Source organism: Glandiceps talaboti, chromosome 15 (assembly GCF_964340395.1).
Source record: "Glandiceps talaboti chromosome 15, keGlaTala1.1, whole genome shotgun sequence".
Lineage (NCBI taxonomy): Eukaryota > Metazoa > Hemichordata > Enteropneusta > Spengelidae > Glandiceps > Glandiceps talaboti.
In genome coordinates, this window is record NC_135563.1 from 12,530,879 (window position 1) to 12,551,268 (window position 20,390).

Sequence of the window (20,390 nt, forward strand, 5' to 3'; positions counted from 1 at the left end):
TGTAAGTCATCATCACTCAACGTCAACAAAAGTGTCATTTCTGGTATCATTCGCAAATTGTAGATTTGATTATTTTAGACAACACATGATTTTCCTGTTTCAACAAACTTTACAGCAGTTAAAGGGTTGATGCACCCCTGGGACTGGTTTCCATAGAAATATAACAAAAAATCAGACTCGAAAGCTTTTATCCGAATGTGGTTGTGCGTTAGTTGCTTTACAATAACAGGCAGAAATTTCACACATTCGGTTCTTATTTTTAACGAAAATTGACATTTTGTGTCGAGTTCATCATCAATTTGGCGGTCATTTTAAGTACATTTATACCATTGATAACTGACGACTATGCAAATAAACATATTACATTTTTCAGAAATGGAATGAAATGGCACAATTTAAAGCCTTGATGAAAATTATATGCCGTGCTAATATTACTCAGTATATATCTGGATAGTTCTTTTTCCATCAGCAAGTCAATTGAGTCCTTTAACCTAGCAAATGTATTGTTTCTGTATTCAACCGTTTTTAAATAAGTATACAAATGCAACTGATATAATATGTATCAAGTTACAAACACAGACTTTGTTGTTTTTTTCACGTTGTTTTCACAGTAGAAAATTCAAAATAAGTGCCTATTTCTTATCAATTAAAGTTTTGGCTACAAATTTATTAAAATACAAATCTTTATAATTGCGTTACAAACTACCAAGGTCATTTTTGTGTCTGAAGTACAATCTGTTTGACATCATTACAATTAAATCCACGAAGATTGAAACCTGAAACAAAACAACTTATAATGAGTGAACTCGTCAAAGGAAAATAAAAAAAATGACGACTGGTTCAATTATAATGCTTTGTCGACTTTACTTTACATTAGACGTAACTGATCTTGGCAATAATAGTGTTGACAACCTGGACGATAATTTCATTTTAAATAGTGGTGGTTTACATTGATAAATGATCTTCAGTTCGACATTTACCTCCAAAATGAAGAAAGTATAAAGAGAGTATAAAATTTCAATAAGTTGGTATTGTGTTTTAACGTCTCAAACAAGTCTTCTTTTGTTTTGAATTATACACACAAAAATACATAGACACGGATTTTGTACTTATATATCAAATGATATATTTTAGTATTTCACTGTGAAGTGAATCAGTGATTAATGTCTAACACACACACAAATTAAATCTAAGAACATGCAATATTATCTGTTACACAGATTCTTTTATTGTCCAGAATATAACATTTGCTAGAAGCTTGATAAGTGGTTGTTACTATATAATCATGTTCATATTTATACTGACAATTCAAATTGATATCATATTTTAAATATGATGTTCATAATTTTTTTAAACAAAAGATGTGCGTTTTGAGTTAGATGTCATCAGTATTAAACAGAACACTGGAACAGGAAACATTAGAAAATGTTATTCAAAGGGGAACATCACTGCTAGCAATACAGGCATTGTCGTTAACCTTGGTTTCTGGAGTCATTTTTTTATTTTACATCACCTACATGATGTGCGTTTGCCAAGAAACGCTGAGTTTCTCATTCATTGGCCAGTGGTGATCCTTGCCATGGACATATGCAATACCACATCATAAATATTCATGACTTCTACGTGCTTATTACCTTCAAGTAAAACAGTCATGGATATTTATATTCTGCTATTATTTGTACATATGCATGTCTGTTTACGCCAATGAGATCAAGTATGTACATGACAAGGACCTCAACTGAACATTAAATGTGGAACAGTGTTTCAACTCAAATGTTTCAACATAGAATTTAACAAAAACTTGCAGCAGCATTCACCTTTTAACTGTTGCATATATTGTTACAATGAGATCACAATACAATCTGACAAGCACGACATGTTATATCTTTGCTATGGGCATAAAGTGCAATAGAATTTGACATGACATTAGTTGTCACAGTAACAACAATTCACACAATAACATGTGAGCTATATGGTATATTTTGTTGTACTCATGGGCACCAGGGTATTTAAATTTAACTTATCATTATCAAAACTGTGTAACTTTCCCAACAAAATGAGAGGCACAAATGCTTCGATATTTTTATCAATTTAAATTCCTACTCACAGAGTCAACAAATTTCTTTGTAGCAAATCCCCAATTTCTGCTCATATTATTTTTAAAACACAGTCGGCTTGAGCAGGTAACAGGCACTTAAAACAGGAGTCAAACATGATAAATTTAGACATATTTAATGATAAGTGACCTTGATTGGTAACATGGTGGATTTTTTTCATGCATTTTGAGTACTGTTCTGAAATAGGTGAAAGTTTCAAATGGCAATAGAATTCTTACAATGCCAGTAATATTAGGCAAAATAAAAAAATAAAATTTGTTTCCAATAACCAGACTTCAGAATATAGGGTAGGTAGTTCGAAATTTTATTAAAAATTACTTTGATCCCAAGATAAGATACTTGTCAGTCACAATACTTCTCTGAGAGTTTGAAGTGAAAAAGAAGTAAATAAATGAAGACAGTAAGTTAAGTAGACAAACACATTATGTAGATTGTACGGTTTTAGTCTAAGAAAGACTTGGTTTCTCTCTGTAATGTGATTTACAAAAAGTGACCACAGATGAGGCAAGGGCATGAAGTTGTACATGGAAATACAGATAAATTGTTACCAGTTTACCATTTTGCATGCAAAAAAAATGTTTAGGGTCATCGGAAACACTATTTTTTTTATTTGACCCAAATTTGACATCCAGTATTAGATATTCAAATATGAGAGTTACTGCTCATTTCATGTTAGTGTTCACTGGCTCTGTTTGATACAACCATACAGAAACCAATACGAATCTGTGCATGCACATTCATCATGTTACGATGGATAGATTGCATTTTCTTGCTACAATTTGTTTATAAATAAAGATAAACCATTGAAATGTACCACAACTAGCTGCAGATACATGGGCACCAGTGTTTGATGTCTGCATGGTGTACGTTTGTTCACTTCATTTTGACAAAATTTTGCAAGAAACTGTATTCATACAATCTTGCCATCATAATGTAGAATGTGCCGATTCATATTGATGTCTGCATGGTTGTATCAAACAGAGCAAAGGAATACTAACATGAAACAGGCTGTATGATAGGATACCCTGATTGAGAACATGGTCGATCTATAAAGCAAGCATATCGAGTACTCTTCTCTAATTTGAGTTATCCTAAGGGTTCAGTTTCTTTCATTAACCACTGGAGAGCCTCTTTACGCCCTTGTTGCTCTAAAAGTGGTGCCACGATGTCTCTGCACTTACTGTGATATTCGTTCAGCCAGCTGATCTGTTGAGACATCAAAATCGTTCACAGATTAATAGAATACACAACGCCACACTTAATCATTTAACCCCCTAGTACAGCATCATAAAGATTATCACTCCATTTGCTGTTTACTGCTGATTATAAAACAGCACCCTACAGAGTTAATTGTCATTGATGTTAACCATCACAGCATTTCATCAAGCAATACATTTCACTCCTTAGATATTAAACTAAAAGAGATTATAATTAACTCAGAAGTAACATGTTGGTATGACATTTAGTCAGCAGGGAGAACAGGTGTTACATTTGTAGTTTCAATTACATCAATTGGAGTAATGAAAGCTATTAACACAGTGGTGCTGGCTACAGTCAACAATAATTTTCAAAAGGGTGTCAGTTATTAACTGGTGTAATGATGCGTTGCTAACATCACAGACGTAAGAATTCACTAGGGTGCCCAGTCCAATCAACACTAATCATTACATTATTGCCTGAATTACATTTGCACATAATGATGTGTCCTTAACATCAAAGACATAATGAAACTCAATAGGGTGCTTGCGACAATCAAGTTATAAGCAACTGATGTTTCTATAGGAGAATGAATATTCAGGCACTCTGGGTTCACAGTCTAGATATTATCAATAGCTTCAAATCTCAAGATCTCAATCACTCCATCTAGTGAAATGAGAAATCATGAACCAAAAGTTGCTCAAACAAATGAAGAAACCTTCAACTGTTAGAATGATCTAAACAATGTATGTAGTATCTTGATCTGACAAATGTACCATATTTGGTCACATTGTGTAATTGCCACCAATGAACACTAACTTATTACTGTGCAGAATTCTGTGATTGATTAACAAAAACATCATGTTAATGACAGTAGGTGGCTTTGTTTGAATTTGAAATTTCATATCAGGACCTCATTGAGCTAGACATGAGAAGATATTCAAAGCCATGGATAGCCACTACACTACTGGGTTCATAAAATCAAATAAAACATTAGAGAGTACAAACAAATCAGGAAGCAAATCCCAAATTTTTCTTGACATCTCGCCAGCATTGTCAGGGCCATACATGTACTACAGATCATTTGGGATTCACTCCCAAGAAATCTTCAGACTCTGTGTGTAGTTTTTCATTTATTTTTATGTTACTTGAGCTGCAATTAGTGTGATGGTCTGTAACATTTGAGACGTGATTTTGGAAATCAACAAAATAGTCAGTCAAGCGTGATGTCAAATTTCGAAATCAAACAACTGTATGGTACATTTCACGGCAAGTCATTTCAGTATCATTGAATTAAAACCTTACCTCTTTCTCTGTCAGTAATGATGGCTCAATCATCTTCAATTGAATGGGCACCAGGGTCACAGGTTCAAAGGTTAGGAAACCTCTGTCATTGAAGTTGTGTTTAGTTTCAATTGGCTTTACCATCACAACATTCTCCAGACGACATCCAAATGAACCATCTTCATAATATCCAGGCTCTATCAAATTGGGAAAACAAATCAGAAAATGTCAAGAAAATATATAGATTTTGTAAAAATTACTAGTCTAAGAATATTTATAGCTTTTCAGATTTCCTGTTAAATCATTAATGTCTACTGCAACAGAATGATTGCCCAGATAACAACATGAATATGAAGAAACTGAATCTAGAAAATGCACACAAAAGTGTGTACCAGTTATTCTGAAATAACCTTTGATTTTTCTATAATATAATTCTTTAATAGAATAGATGCCCCCTGTGTGCAGTCATTAAAACTATTACTACAGTATAATACAATAACAACTGAGTCAATTAGGTTTTGCAGGTGAGTGAAGGCCAAACAACAGTAGAATGAATCACTCACCATCTGATAAAAACATGCCAGCTTGCAATGCTACATCAGTACCAGTGGCATGGTAACTTATATTACATGGTCCTTCATGAACATTCAGATATGCACCGACACCGTGTCCAGTGCCATGACCATAGTCTAGGCCTGCTTCCCATAGGTACTGTCTGGCAAATGTGTCCAACTGGTAGCCTGTCAAGATATCATACTTGTCATTACTGTATTAAAAAGGCAATTGGTGTTGTTCTCACATTTCTCTCAAGGGACACAGTGTTTTTACATACAAATACACACACATTTTAACTCAACACTTACAGTAACAAAGACATCAAATACACAGCAGGATCCCTTACTGAATCACACGGAAAAGTGATAAGCACTGCTATTCATGTACAGTGCAGGAGAAACTGGTCTGTGCTGAAAAGATTCTGCATCCAAACTGTGCATGAAACCCTGTACAATTATTTAATTTAAAGTTGTCTAGGAGTTGAGTAAAATATGTCATGTCACATGAGGGAAATGATAGGGCATTTTTTCAATTTCCCTGAAATGTTGGCTGCTTCATAGAGTAGCTACAGATAGTAATATGTAATACATCGTCAAGTCCAACACGAACATATGGAGAAAATTCTCTGTTCTTCCAATACTTCCAAGATCTGTGTATTGCTTTGTGCTGGACTGAGTGGCTTGCTTCTTATGTGCTATGAGTATTACACTGTATTACAGTCATGGTGTCTAGCCATCTTTGATAATGATTTTATATGTTTTTTTTCAGTAACTTCCAATGACATGTTATCAATTATTTGATGTTGTCCGCCTCATTTAATGTACTATTCATCTCAGAAATAACAATCTTAATTTAAAACTGATCTTAATAAGTACTTATGAGTTTATGAAAATACTTTTAGTTCCTGGAGTGGCATTCCTCTCTAAGTTTGCATAATCTCAACCCTTCTCCAGTCTTTTTCTGACCACAATTAAAGCTTTCATCAGAATGAGAAAATCGGAAGATAATTTGATGAGAATGCTTCAAAGTGACTGCCCTTTTAGATTTTATTATATTTCACATCAAATAAGAGGAAATTACCTTTGGTTCCATTTGGGAAGACTGCTGTTGACAAAGCAATGTGACCTTTGACCATCCTGGTATAGCATTCCTAAATGGGTAAAACATAGTGCTATGTTAAAATAGTGCAAATGGCATTGTAGCACAACTGTATAGTTTATGGGTTAATTTTTAAAAAGGGTTAAACCAATGTAAAGCCACCCCAACACTACTTTGATTGACTGATTGGTTGATCAATTGATTGATTGATTGATTGATTGGTTGGTTGGTTGGTTGGTTGGTTGGTTGATCGACTGATTGATTGATTGATTGATTGATTGATAGGTAGTTCCCAAGACTTCCAGTACATTTCATTTGTACTCACCTTTTCATGTTGAGACGGAGTTCCAAAATGCATAGTTCTTGTAATATCAGTAGTACCATCCCTGTAAACATGGAACACCACATGGGAATATTTCAAGTTTATTGATTCAGAACTACTTGAACACTGACAGGGTGTTTCATCATGTTTACCATTGTTAAAGATAACAAAGCCCATACCCTGTCGATTCTGTGATACTCCAATAGCACTGTTCAAAAACCGACTGTTAAAATACCGTGGCTAAATCATGTACAATGTACATACAAATTGAGTTGTTTTAAAGTGGAGGGTCTATGTATTAATCTAATCTTATACACATCATGAAGACAATTTATCAAACAAGCCAAATTTTTTATCATTTCATGGAAAACCATTTTTGAATAGCAATTACATTACAATGAGAATACTTGTAAGTGGCCTACAGTTGAGTTGTGTGGGGATTTTGGATTTTGGCTTTCACTCCCTGCCATCACACCTAGCATACATCTATTCAATGTGTTGGTTTTTCACTTCAATGAAATCTCTGACAGAATGCATCTGCAACAGTATACCAGGCTGCTTACCTGAATTGTGCACCAGAATCTAGAAGGAAGACCTCGTTACAGTTGAGGAGTCGATTTGATTCCTCAGACGGTTTGTAATGAATGATAGCACCATCAGACCCGATACTAGATATTGTGGCAAAACTGAGACTGACATAATCTTCTTGTTGACTGGAAAGAGAGAGTGAAGAGAAAGAGCTAATTCTGCTATTATGTCTGCTGACTCCCATGAGACAATGCATGTTCAGGACGAGGACTTCCACTGAACAATAAATGAAGACCAAGTTTCAATTAAGTGTTTCTCAGTAATCATGTATAGTATAAGTGATGTAAAATCATGGCAAGGTTCTCCAGAATACAAATTTATGAAAATACAGTTTGTGGCATTCCCTGTAAAGATTTTTGTAAATTAAGTTACCTTCTCAGCTCCTCACATTTGTCAGCCACATCTATTTCAGTTGTTTTACCTTTTGGGACCTATGGTGAAATATACAATCAAGTAAATTAATTTCAAACATGACATACAAAAAATGTAAAACTCTGGTGCATAATTTGTTATGATGGCATTTGTTATGATGGCAAGTGACGGCACAGACATTTTCTTAGGTCTAACAAAGTTATCAACTATAATCAATCCTTCATAGTGATGTGCTCAATAAAAGTGACTACACTGGACAATTGTTTCTGGTTACTGACAGGTATAACAGAGATACATAAAACATTGCCAAGTGTTCTGTTACCATTGGGAGCTAATAACCTATATACAAAATCAGAAAAGGTGAACTGTGTGTCACTCTAGCTAACAAACATCTTTCACCAACTAAGAGTACACGACTTCATCCAGCCAGATACAACGTATCAACACCTTGATTCAAAAACTGAAATTTTCAAGAACTCATTTTTCACCAAAACAATTGTTGACTGGAATGCACTATCCTCGTCTGTCATCGAATCACCTTTGACATCATTATTCAAGATAAGACTTTCAGATCACTAGTAGTATTCATATCTTAACCCTTGACCCCCATTAGCGTAATACTCCTAAGAAGGCAGTGCCAATTACTTATCCAGATCCAGAATATGTTCATAACGATGTACTGGAAATTATATACAGGTTTTAATAACAAAATGCATAGAAATTTGTGTGTGTTGGGTGAACCAAATAGGTTGGAGAAAGTATTGTATTGCTTGCTTTCAATATCTATCTTCAACTATAGTTGTGTGCGTAATCAGTACCTTAGGGTACGTATATTAGGTTATGATTAACAAAAGGTCTCATGTTTTGAAAGCAATAAAATGTGACTTATCATGACGTTACATTCTCTTTCCTTTTGTATTGCAAAAATTTTCCACAAAACATTTTGTTTAAAGTACTTTTTTTTCAGATTCTATAATCAGCTGTGAGTTACATGTAGCACAAAAAAGGTTTATTTATTCATGTATTCAAATTAATTCATGTTCAGTACTCACTTCCTTTTCCATCCATGCAAAGGCTTCACACAAAGCTGCTGCATCTTTTATCTGTTTAGAAAAAAAAAAGATAAGCCATTATCCAACTTCTGAGGTTGTCAAGGGACAAGTGTATGAGTATGGCCATATGGAACACCATATTGTCAATCATGCAAATATCACATGGGCATTCCGGTGTCAAGGTGGTATGTCATATAACCCCTATACCTAACATAGAACAGTATGGCATACATGTACTTGTACTTACATGAGCTTGTCTCATTCCATCGATCTCAATATCATTCTTAACAGCTTTGGACAGAACTATAGGTGATGACTGGATTATTCTTCTTCTCTGATAAACAAACAAATCACAATGAACAGAGCAACACAAACATACAAACCATGAGTAGATAAACACAAACAAACGAACCATGAGTAAATGAACACAAACAAACCATGATACACATAAACAAACATACAAACCATGAGTCGATACAATACAAGACACATGGAGGCACTGAGTACAATGTGACAATATATGCTCAACATGAATACAAACTTCAGAAACGCAAGCATAGTATGTGAATGTCTGATCAATCTTATAAACGTGTGTGTGTGTGTGTGTGTGTGTGTGCGTGCGTGCGTGCGTGTGTGTGTGTGTGTGTGTGTGTTGAGGGGATCTAATGCAACCCTCATCCCCATTGAGAGCACAAAGAACATTGGCAGGAATGTGAATATGATAGCTTTTTTAACCCGACTTCAGATTCATAATTATCTACATATACAGGACTTTAAACAAATATAACTATGCCTGTGCTTGATTGAATATAATCTAACCCAAGAATTTGAAAACCATGTATTTACTCCTCTGTGCTGTTAGTGGTAGATAAAAGTGTAATTTTGCATATATTTAGTGAAATTACTACAGGTAACTGATTTAAAGTGAAAATCATTATTACCTTTGGTATGATGCTGACTACCCCATAACTGGATTTTGCACTGATCTGAAAGATTTAAAAATAATATTGCTGGTAAGTAAAATTATATAAATAACTCTCATTGAAAATCTTGCATGTAACAGTTCCGAACTATGTCACTTAACAACACTTTTTGTTATGCCATTGTTACATAAAACAATTCAGCTGTTTATGCTTTCCAGAAATGCACTGAATCCTGCGGTAGGAAAAACTCAATTGTTTATCTGTACACATACTCCTGATATATTAATGTATAAAAGTGATTATAACCATGCATGAGCCAGGTTCAACAAAAATATAAAATATATACTTTGGTTGTTCTATGTCATGACAACATGCATCTATGTACATGTAACTGGTTCTGCTGTGCCCGAAAAACGAGTCAAAACATTTAAAATTGCCATTACTTTCCCTGATTTTTCTTTGATATGACGGGTGTTTGTATAATTATGTTATTCTCCAATATTTTCCTTCATTCAGCTGGAAAATACTTGTGAACTACGGGTTGTCACTACGAGTAGCTAGATGTGTAGTGACAAAGGCCCCTTAGGTCGCCAGTACTTTCCTTGGCTGAACAATGAAAAATACTGGTAAATAACACCAAAATTGTCCTTTCAAAAGAAAGCATTATCTATCCCTTACCCATGTCCTAGGACCATTCTCTTTGTCTTCATAAATACTCGCCAGGAATGTCTGTATGGAAGTGTACGGATGAATACGTACTGTCAGGTTCTCACCACCATCGCCATTTTCTGAACCGTTCACATTCAAATGTTGTAACACAGCTTTGTCAAGTTTGTCCTCATCAACAAAGAGACTGTCAAAATAATAGTATATTCAGTTCACATTTGTTGGCTCAGAATAAGGGCGTATGTATATTTTTTGTTACCCCAAGGGTATAAAGCCAATAAAACTATTCCCTCACTCCAAAGAATGGATTTATTTTAGCAGATCAAAAGTTCCAAGGGGAAGAACTTCTCTGATGATCCCTGTAATAGATGGCCACTGCAAGTTTTCAAATGTTATAGTACAAAGTCTCACTGTCAAACTATATGAAGATTAGTAAAAACCCATTATACCACATGCAAGCCACGTTGAATACATTGGGAAAAAATATATGGGATATATACCCTGGTCGTATATCTAGCACTTTCACCCTACATACTTGAGTCAAAACATTCAAATTCACCATTACTTTTCCCAATGTCTTACTTATGATTATGTAGGTATAATTATATTCCCAATAGTTTTGTTCATTCAGTTAGAAAATACTCACAACCTAATGGTGTTGTCAATGAAGGTAATTTTTTTCCAAAAAATCACATTTTCTGACCCAAATCACAAACCTGTGGTGCAATCAGTTTCATTTGATCAATTTCCAAACGAGACACCTAAAGTAACATCTCCACCACACACCAACACAATCGGTTCAGGGATTCTTGACTTTATTAAGTCATTTACAGACACACAGGCAGACACACAGACAGACACTTTACCATTATAGTACAAATGAACTCTATTGTTCAGTTGTGCTAAAAAGTAAGATATACCAATTAGTATGCCTATCATGATGTCCAATTCAATATACAAATAAAACGCTGTAACATTGATGATGGACCTCAGTGGCACAGTTCATATGCCCTCCGAAGATCAGGCACCTCATTCCACAAAATCAATCTAGAGTCTACAAGATTGATAAACTGGGTATGAAGATTAAAATCACAAAGAAATGTTTCATTATGGTCAAGCTATTGAACTTACTGAATTGAGTCTTCTCCAACAACTGCATAGGAAAAGAAAACTGGATTGAATTCGATGTCTGAACCTCTAAGGTTAAATAACCCTGGAAAAACAAGATCACCACTAATTAAAAAATACCGCCAATGGTATTGTAGCACAACCGTATGGTTTAGGTGTTATTTTTTTGAAAATGTTTATCCACATGCCAATCCAGCCTGTCGTTACATACACTGAATCTAATATATGCCATTATCATATACCCAGTATCACTCCCAATGCAATTCAATGGAGAGCATGCACATCAAACCCGAGATATAATTTTCCGTATCCAACACCAGCACACTTTGCCCAAATATGACAAGGGGCATGCTCATCGATATCCATTCATGCAGTGATTCGGATTTGTTAATTTCTTCATTATATTTATGTTAGCCTAACTAATGAAAACCATTTAATTATGCAAATTACAAAATTGAAAGCTACATTAACAAGTTTTTCATGACATGTATGCTTGGTTATGTTTCAAGTATGTACCAAATTACATTCAATTTGAAGTGTGAATTCCTAAGATATAGCCTAATTACTGAAAAGTGTTAATTATGCAGATGACATATTAAAACTACAAGTTATATTATAAAACTCTATATGACATATTCACGTTGTCATCAATGTATGCCTTAAATTATATGTAAATTATGCAAATAGCTCATTAATATTCAACGATGTTTAGCAAAACCTAATCAGTTCTAGCCATTACCCTAAAGAATATGTCCACAAATTTCGTTTGCATTGAACCAGCCATTTGAGAAAACGGTAACAGACAGACATACATAGACAGACAGACAAACAGACAGACAGACACACACACAGACACAGACACAGACACACAGACACACACACACACACACACACACACAGACTTTTAATACCTAATATACAACCTTCCTTACGGAAGGTAACAAAAAGGAAGCATATATATTGAGACATCAGTTTACATCATGACACTTACATGCAATTTCATCCAAGGCAGTGACCACGATGTATTCAGCACTCTTATCTTTCATTTGCTTACGAAGCTTTGTAATTTTATCTTGCCAAGATACACCTACAAAGAAACGACATTACTGTTTAAATCTAATTGCCGACATCATGGCCATAGAGTGTAAATCACAGCTATTTAACTTTCTGAATTCTAAAGTCATACCGACAACTTATTACAACTTCCTTAAAGATGTCATTTTATGAACAAGGAAGTGAGCAATACTACAATAGTTGACAAGTGGGTGAGAAAACAAAATTACCCACTACTTTCAATATCTATTCAGATCAATGCTGATAAAGTTCACTAACCTCGCTATTGTGATTTCATAGTAGTTATTGTGACATTTTTCACGAAATTTGCTCCATGCATAACACAATTGCCCACTACTTTCAATATCTATTCACCTCGCTATTTTGATTTCATAGTAGCATTGTGACATTTTTCATGAAATTTGCTCCATGTGCAATGAAATTGCCCACTACTTTCAATATCTATTCAGATCGATGCTGTTAAATTTCATTGACCTCGCTATTGTGATTTCATAGTTACTGTAGCATTGTGACATTTTTCATGAAATTTGCTCCATCCACAGCGAAATTACCCACTACTTTCAATATCTATTCACCTCACTATTTTGATTTTCATAGTAGTATTGTGACATTTTTCATGAAATTTGCTCCATGCACAAGAAATTGCACACTACTTTCAATATCTATTCAGATTGATGCAGTTAAATTTCATTGACCTCGCTATTGTGATTTCATAGTTACTGTAGCATTGTGACATTTTTTCATGAAATTTGCTCCATGTGCAATGAAATTGCCCACTACTTTCAATATCTATTCACCTCGCTATTTTGATTTCATAGTAGCATTGTGATATTTTTCATTAAATTTGTTTCATGCACAACTTGTATGGTTACATGCAGTAGTTTAGTTACAGACACACATCATATTAGAATTCAAATATAGGTGTGAAACTGGTTGTTTGGCAGAGTCATAGAAAAAATCAGTCTGAACAAAAAAATGATCCCATGTACCCCAGTACAAGTGTACATCAATCTGATTAAAATCCGATGTGGTGAAAGCGGCTAGATATCGTTATTTACCTCTATTCATCGTGTTGTGACGTTTGTTTTGTTCGGAGTGATCGCCGCCTTCCCACGCAATCACTCCGAACAAAACAAATGTCACAACACGATGAATAGAGGTAAATAAGGACATCTAGCCACTTTCACCACATCGGATTTTAATCAGATTGAAGTGTACATGTAATCCTTATTAAGACCAGTATGCCTTCTAATGATAGCCAAATTTTGTTGATGTGAGTCAAAGAGAGAAAAACTGACATTTCTTGTGAATCACCCCATATTAAGAGATAGAAAAATACCAAACTTTGGTGTGTCACTAGCAATTGTGTGTGTCAGTGGTGCATCAAATTGGCTTAGAGGGTACACTGATTAAGACAATACTAATACGATGACCTGGGATTGAAACTTAGCTGTTTAGTTAAATGAGAACAAAAGTGAGTCTGATTTTATCCTATCTGATTTAGTTGATGTCTAGCAAGTCACAAAAAGTCACTTTCACAACCTTCGCTTTTTCAAATAATGAGAAATACAACAATTCAAATCAAATCTAATTCAGTTGTTTATTTTCCCTGTTTGTAACAAGTTAAGCTTGTTATTGCTTGCCTGACGCTGGATGTAAATGTTGGTCATGTCAATGTCATAGACACTCTTACCAGCATATTTGATGTCCAAAACTTGTACTCCTTTGTCAGGTGGGGCTGGTTTATCATCACTCCACACCAAATCTACAAGATTTTGATTGACAGGTACAAGAGATCGGCCAGTTATCTTCAGATGCTGGTTCAATTTCTTCCACTGTTCTACAATTTTAAATATACAATACAAATGAGTGCAAAACTTCTTGAAAAAGCTTTCTACTGTGGTGTGAAAGTAGTTGAAGATGAAAGCTGTATTTGTACTCAGTTACTGCTAAATTCACTTACATGTACTTGTACTTTAGAATTTAAAGTCTAGCATTTCCCAATCTTATTAAAATTCAATGTAGTGTATTTCTTGTCCTCTTACAGTTACTGTCATTTGTTCTTTTGTGAGCACCTGTTACATTCTGACACAATACCATAAGGTTTCCCAAACCCAATCTCATACTTACAAGTAGCCATTATGAAACTGTCTTACAATAAAAAACTCAATGATCAAAATTGAAAGAGAGAACCACCAAACAATAACATAACATCATTGTCTGAACTCAGTGCTTGAGCTCTTTTAAAACAGAGCATTCAGAAGTACTGTATCCATATATTTTGCTGTATTATGCATTTTCATTCATTTAGTCAATTCACTCAGCACTCTCGTGTGGTTTGGGAAAACCTAATGTTATTGTGTCAGATGTATGTTATGGGTGTTCACAAAGAACAAACGACAGTAAACATAACAGCTAAAAAGAAATCACGCCAAGTATACTACATCAAATTTTAATCAGATTGAGCATTTTCAAAATCGCTGACTATATAAACTATGTCAAGTGGTAAAACTCATATTTCTTGTGTATACTATTCAATAATATTTATTGATTTTGGCAAAAAAGGACAGTTGCACTGGTCAAAAAATGGCAATTTTTCTAGTCATGCTACTTTTTGTCACTTATTGTGAATGAAATCAGTACATGTACATCCTAAAGGAACATAATGGCTTCAATAAATAGCGCCCTCAGTGCCATAAATTGCAATTCTGTATAATTAATTTGGTGTTTTTTTCATTATTTCATTGTACAGCTTAACAATTACATGACCTTTGACCTGAACATGATTGAATACTCAGCTACAACTTTTGACTTTGGATTTGACTTTACAGAATATTACAATATAGTGCAGATGTTATCCGTACACAACAATCAAATGATCAATTTCACTGGTCTGAATTAGTATATTCAGACTACATATGTTTGAAAAGATAAATTATTATTCAAAGATATACGGTAGATTGCAAAGATATGAAGTATATAAAACTTGGTAGACTGTAATGTTTTTGTGTACCTAATGATAACAGCAATGGATCCACTCCAACTCTACCGCCTTCAGGTAGTACCTATGAAGCAAAATAAGGATGTTATGAAAATGGCCATTGAACCACGCTATTTACAGTGCTCACAAACTGAGTCGACTACAAGACATTCTGTCTGATGATCTCACAATAAGTCACTTATAATCCAATTCAAATTATGACTAGTATGGCAATACCTACATGTGCACTTCTAAATGCAGTATTGCAAACCAATCAAGTACATGTACATGAATAGTTAGAAAGTGCATACTATGGAAAGTGAAACATGTTATGAAAATTATCTTAAAAGTTAAACATCAAGAATAACCTTCCAATCATTATATCAGAGCTAAAGTCCTTGTGCTTTTGAAATAACTGTACACCATTTGTTTAGATCCAACATACACATGTATGGTTAAAACTACGAATGTGTGACTGACAAGTGATTAGGCAATGGCTTCAATCATTCAATTCTAAGAATTACTCTCCTAAATAACATCATCAAAGTTCTATAAACAGTAGAGCCCTATATACAAGATAAACATGTTAATAAACTGTTCAGCTTCCCTGGAAACTTTTGTAAATGTAACCACTCAAAATAAAGAACTTGTAATCAACACATTTCATAAACCATCGTGGCTTCGTTACTTGAGAACTGGTTTATCTAACAATCTCATTATTGTATTCAAAACTACGTTTTCTAAAGAAAAATAATACTGTAATAATATGTGTCCCTATAGTGGTTTTTATGACAAGAGACCCCATATGTGTCTCTAAACAGTATTTATTTATTTTAATTTTATTTATTTATTGATTGCACACCTTTTATATAATTAAGGGGCTCACTATTTATGTTAGGAGCAGCACTGACAGTAAGTTAAACACATACATGACTAAATAAATCACAGAAAACATGAGCAATACACTAGGTACATAAATAAACAAAGACGAGGAGTGTCCTTTGAGATGTGTATGAAGGGTTATAGTTATAGCGCCCCCTGTGGCATAAAATGAACAAGAATTTTCCTCAATTACTTCAAAGAAGTTGTTACTATTTTATCCCCGCTTCACTGAGATCAAAGTGTTAGTAACTTTTTGTGGAACACTGTAAGGTGCTTATTGAAGACACAAATAAATGCAGAATTAAACAGGCCTTGAATCACATTTGAAAATGAAATATTCCCTCATTTAGTGTTATTACCTTCACAAGCCACTCTTCCTGACTTGGTGTACTGGGTAACCCTAATAAAAAAAAACACAATTGAACATAACATAATATATCTACATAGTAAAGTCATTGGGAATAAAATCAGCTGTCATCCAATTCACTTGTGCATGTCAGAGGAATACCCCACAGTGGAATGTTTACTGACCAGCAAAGGACAGAGACAGGAGAAATCAGCATAAGAGAACAGATCAACAAAGATGGCTCATAACTTTTCAATTTTTGTGTTTAACTCTTACTTTTAAGCACCCTAAAAGAAACTGAAGAGGTGGAGGATACAACCACTACACTTTAATTCAGCTACAAAAGGTAAACTGAGTTCTTTTCTCTGTCATAAATATTAATAGCAATATGCTGGCATATATCTGGAATAATAGTATAGCTGCATAACTGCACACATCAACATTACAGCAATTATTATTACTTCGTGTCCAAACTTAATATCAATTGCTGTAAAACTTTGATGAAACTCTGTTGTGAAAGAAGTGAAACTGTGGATAAACTCAACCTCTATTCTCACCATGTTTCATCAATGCCCAGTTTTGATCCATTTGTTGTACAGCTTGTAGGAAGTATCTACTGTCCGTCCACATCATTGCGTCTTCATGTGTTACAACAGCAGTACCTGATAGCAGCCAGAACACAGACACATTCAATATATATTAGTAGCTATTCAGGATAAATTGGCTTGAATCTTTGCAACTGAGCACATATTGTTCAAGAATCTACACTATTTCCCTATATGATGTTCCTTATGTTTTGGTGTTTTGGAGTAGGTTTATCGCATTATCCAGACTAAACATATCATGTTGTTCAGCCCCTCATCGGCCAACTCTTTCTGAGAGGCACAGGCCAATGCACGTAGGTGCCCCCAACATGGTGTACAAGTGTATCTTACAGACAAGGAAATTCTGCATAAGATGACAATCTTGACATTATCATATCCTGGTACAATTGACCTAGGTGAAATAAAACATTACAGTTCCATGGCTATTCTATTGTATATTCTCTGATGTTTTCACAATCTCAATATGAAATTAACACTCCTTATCATTTTACTTTGTACATACATATCAACAAGGTGTCCATTTTGTGAGTCCCTCCATCTGTTATCTTTGGGGATATTACACATCACAGACTTTGGATACATATGACAATAAGTAGCTAAAATCTACCTGAATTCCCATAGCATTTTACCCGGGACTAAACACCAAAATTGGGGTACAATGATGCAAATCTATACAAGTTTGACCTTTATTTCGCATACTGATTGGTTCAAATGACGGGTTCAAGAACATTGGCAAAAACACATTTACTAAAAAACCTAAATGGGTTGCCACAAATTTGAATGACATATTGTCAACTTAACACTACTAATATATTTAAGGAATGAGCTCCTCTTCATCAATGAGTCTCCAGTTCTGTCAAAGAAATCAAGTTCTGTCACATATTATGACGGTATCAAAAATGTAGGTATAAGAGTATCAAAGAAAAAAGGCAACGTCTACAAATGATAGCACAACAATTGACAAGTGGCCCATACCTGCTGACCCATCAAAGCCAGACAGAAAACCACGTCTTTTATCACATGCTGCTGTGTATTCACTCTGTAAGAAACCATACGACAAACAGGAGAAAACAGGTAAGTTTCATTGTAAAGTAGACTAGTATATTTTTATATCGATATTTTTTTTTTAGTCTGGTAATCTTTAAATGTTTTTTTTTCTTGTAAAGGAAAATGTTCTCACATTTAAAAAAAAAAATCCCAGTTACTAGTAGTTTCCGACAGTTTTGAAATCACAAAGTACATAACATAAATTGTAATTGCATTATATCTTTAAAATATTTTTTTTTATTCAAAGAAAGAACAAAAAAAGTCTAGAGACTAGTAAGGCTATCTATACTCGACTCTTACCTGATGTGCGTCTCCTGATGGTACAATATATGCTTGCAATGGTTCATTAACATGGGGTTTACTTTTCATTAAGTTACGCAGCTTTTGAAGTAAGGCTGTGGAGTTCTTTGCAGCCATGGCGTCTTTCACCTTAGGCCAACAAATAGAAAAAATAACAATCATTACAATCGGAACTGGAAAAGTACCAATTTCGACACTTTTTTGGATCTTATGAGCGACTACTCTCATCAAAGAGATATAAAATGAGTACATACATTCAATCGATTGCTAATATTTGATCGGTGGGTAATTCTTCGGTAATTGGTGCAGAAGCAATTTGCTTCCGCACTCGAAATAGGCTTCAAGTACATTGGTTTTTGCAGGACTGTGATGAAGGTCACATCAATAAAATCTGGACCCGTGCACCGTCTGCAAGCAGGACTAGACTATGTAGTCGCTCATAAGATCAAAAAAAATTGTAGCTTTGTTTTTATTTTAAATACTTTTTTTATTCTTTTTTATATTTTATTTTGTGTGACTCAACATTTTTCGTTTTACTTTTTACATTGTGTATTTCTTACAGGTATGCAAAGAAAAACAAAGCTACAATTCTTTTATCGAAACAAGGCCACACAACCCTACCACACTGCGGAGATACTGGAACTGTTGTACTTTGCAGTCATATTTGATCTAGACAAAATATCTAAGTCTGTTTGAATGATATAGCTCTGGTTTATACACTGTGGGTTTTCGACACTTCTCCCACTCCGCTATGGTTCTTCCCTACTTCAAACATCAAGAATGCGAACAGATTTTGTGTGCACGGATTTTGGGAATAAAAACCACCCATATATCTTTGCTAATGTCAAAAAAAAATACAGAAAACAACTTTAGATCATCAAATGCAACAGACGTCTTGTCTATTCCGTTATTTCTTGTCTATGCTGGTCGTAACATATGTAGCCTCGAATGTTCGTTCGTTCGACCATGTGATGATTCTTTATGTTAGACAAGAAATGACAGTCAGAAAATAGACGAGATGTACATGTACATGTATGTTGCATTTTAATAATGATGTTAAGTTGTTTTCTGTACTTTTTTATAGACATTAGCAAAAATATGTGTGGTTTTTATTCTCAAAATCGGTGCACATATCAGTGCACACAAAATCTGTTCGCAGTCTTGCTGTTTGAAATAGAGAAGAACCGCAGCGGAGTGGAAGAAGACGTGTCGAAACCCTGCAGCGTAAAAATCCAGAGCTAGTAATAATATTTACAACTTACAAGACTAGTACATATTGAATAATACATGTGAACTCCGGTGAACTCGACCAGTGACGAATTTAGCAAACTATAATACCTGAACAGTATTAATTATTTTAACTGAAATTACCTAGAATCTACTGTAGACGTGATCTACTAAAAAGCCACTCTAAAAACGCAATATATGGTCCATAGCATCACATGTCACTGTCAAAATTTTCCCATACCCATACCTATTAGTACCTATCCCACACGATTGTAGGCATTGTGGCGATCTTACCTGTATCTTGAGACGTTGTTAATAGGTTTCCTTAAATCAACCAGTAATTCTCGACAAAGAGAACGACGGGCATATATCAACAATGATAAATGTAACCGAAAAACTCACGGATCACAGGTCCAGCTTCCGCGGTCCTTGTCTCATCTCAAGGAGGCCGCCATGTTTAAAGACTTCCCGGCATACAATTCTACATCCTTTTATTTTGGGTGCTAGCTCAGTGCAGGGCGAGTTTACATGTCTCCTGGTACATGTGCTATGGTGGGACAGTGTGTAAAGTTTAAAGTTAAAAGTGTACCGGGAGCGACGTGAGTGAAAGGGGTTTTGCTCGAAAAA

The 20,390-nt window shown here is 34.6% G+C and overlaps 1 protein-coding gene across 2 annotated transcripts; it reads right to left on the reverse strand.

The window, feature by feature from the left end:
- Window positions 1–1,236: 1,236 nt before the first annotated feature.
- LOC144446919 (xaa-Pro aminopeptidase 1-like) lies at window positions 1,237–20,210 on the reverse strand. 2 transcript variants are annotated; one of them, XM_078136766.1, is made up of 20 exons: window positions 20,166–20,210; window positions 18,537–18,665; window positions 18,165–18,228; window positions 17,142–17,246; window positions 16,598–16,638; window positions 15,390–15,441; window positions 14,070–14,216; window positions 12,294–12,389; window positions 11,306–11,387; window positions 10,187–10,361; window positions 9,527–9,571; window positions 8,833–8,919; window positions 8,586–8,636; window positions 7,534–7,592; window positions 7,137–7,286; window positions 6,577–6,637; window positions 6,234–6,303; window positions 5,162–5,338; window positions 4,620–4,795; window positions 1,237–3,323 (listed from the first exon to the last, which is right to left on the reverse strand). In XM_078136766.1, exons 2-20 carry the CDS (start codon window positions 18,651–18,653, stop codon window positions 3,204–3,206), a joined length of 1,875 nt encoding a protein of 624 aa, XP_077992892.1. In that variant the 5' UTR covers window positions 18,654–18,665; window positions 20,166–20,210; the 3' UTR covers window positions 1,237–3,203. The 2 variants fall into 2 exon arrangements, with proteins under 2 accessions (XP_077992892.1, XP_077992891.1); XM_078136765.1 differs by having other exon boundaries at window positions 20,058–20,204.
- Window positions 20,211–20,390: the final 180 nt, after the last annotated feature.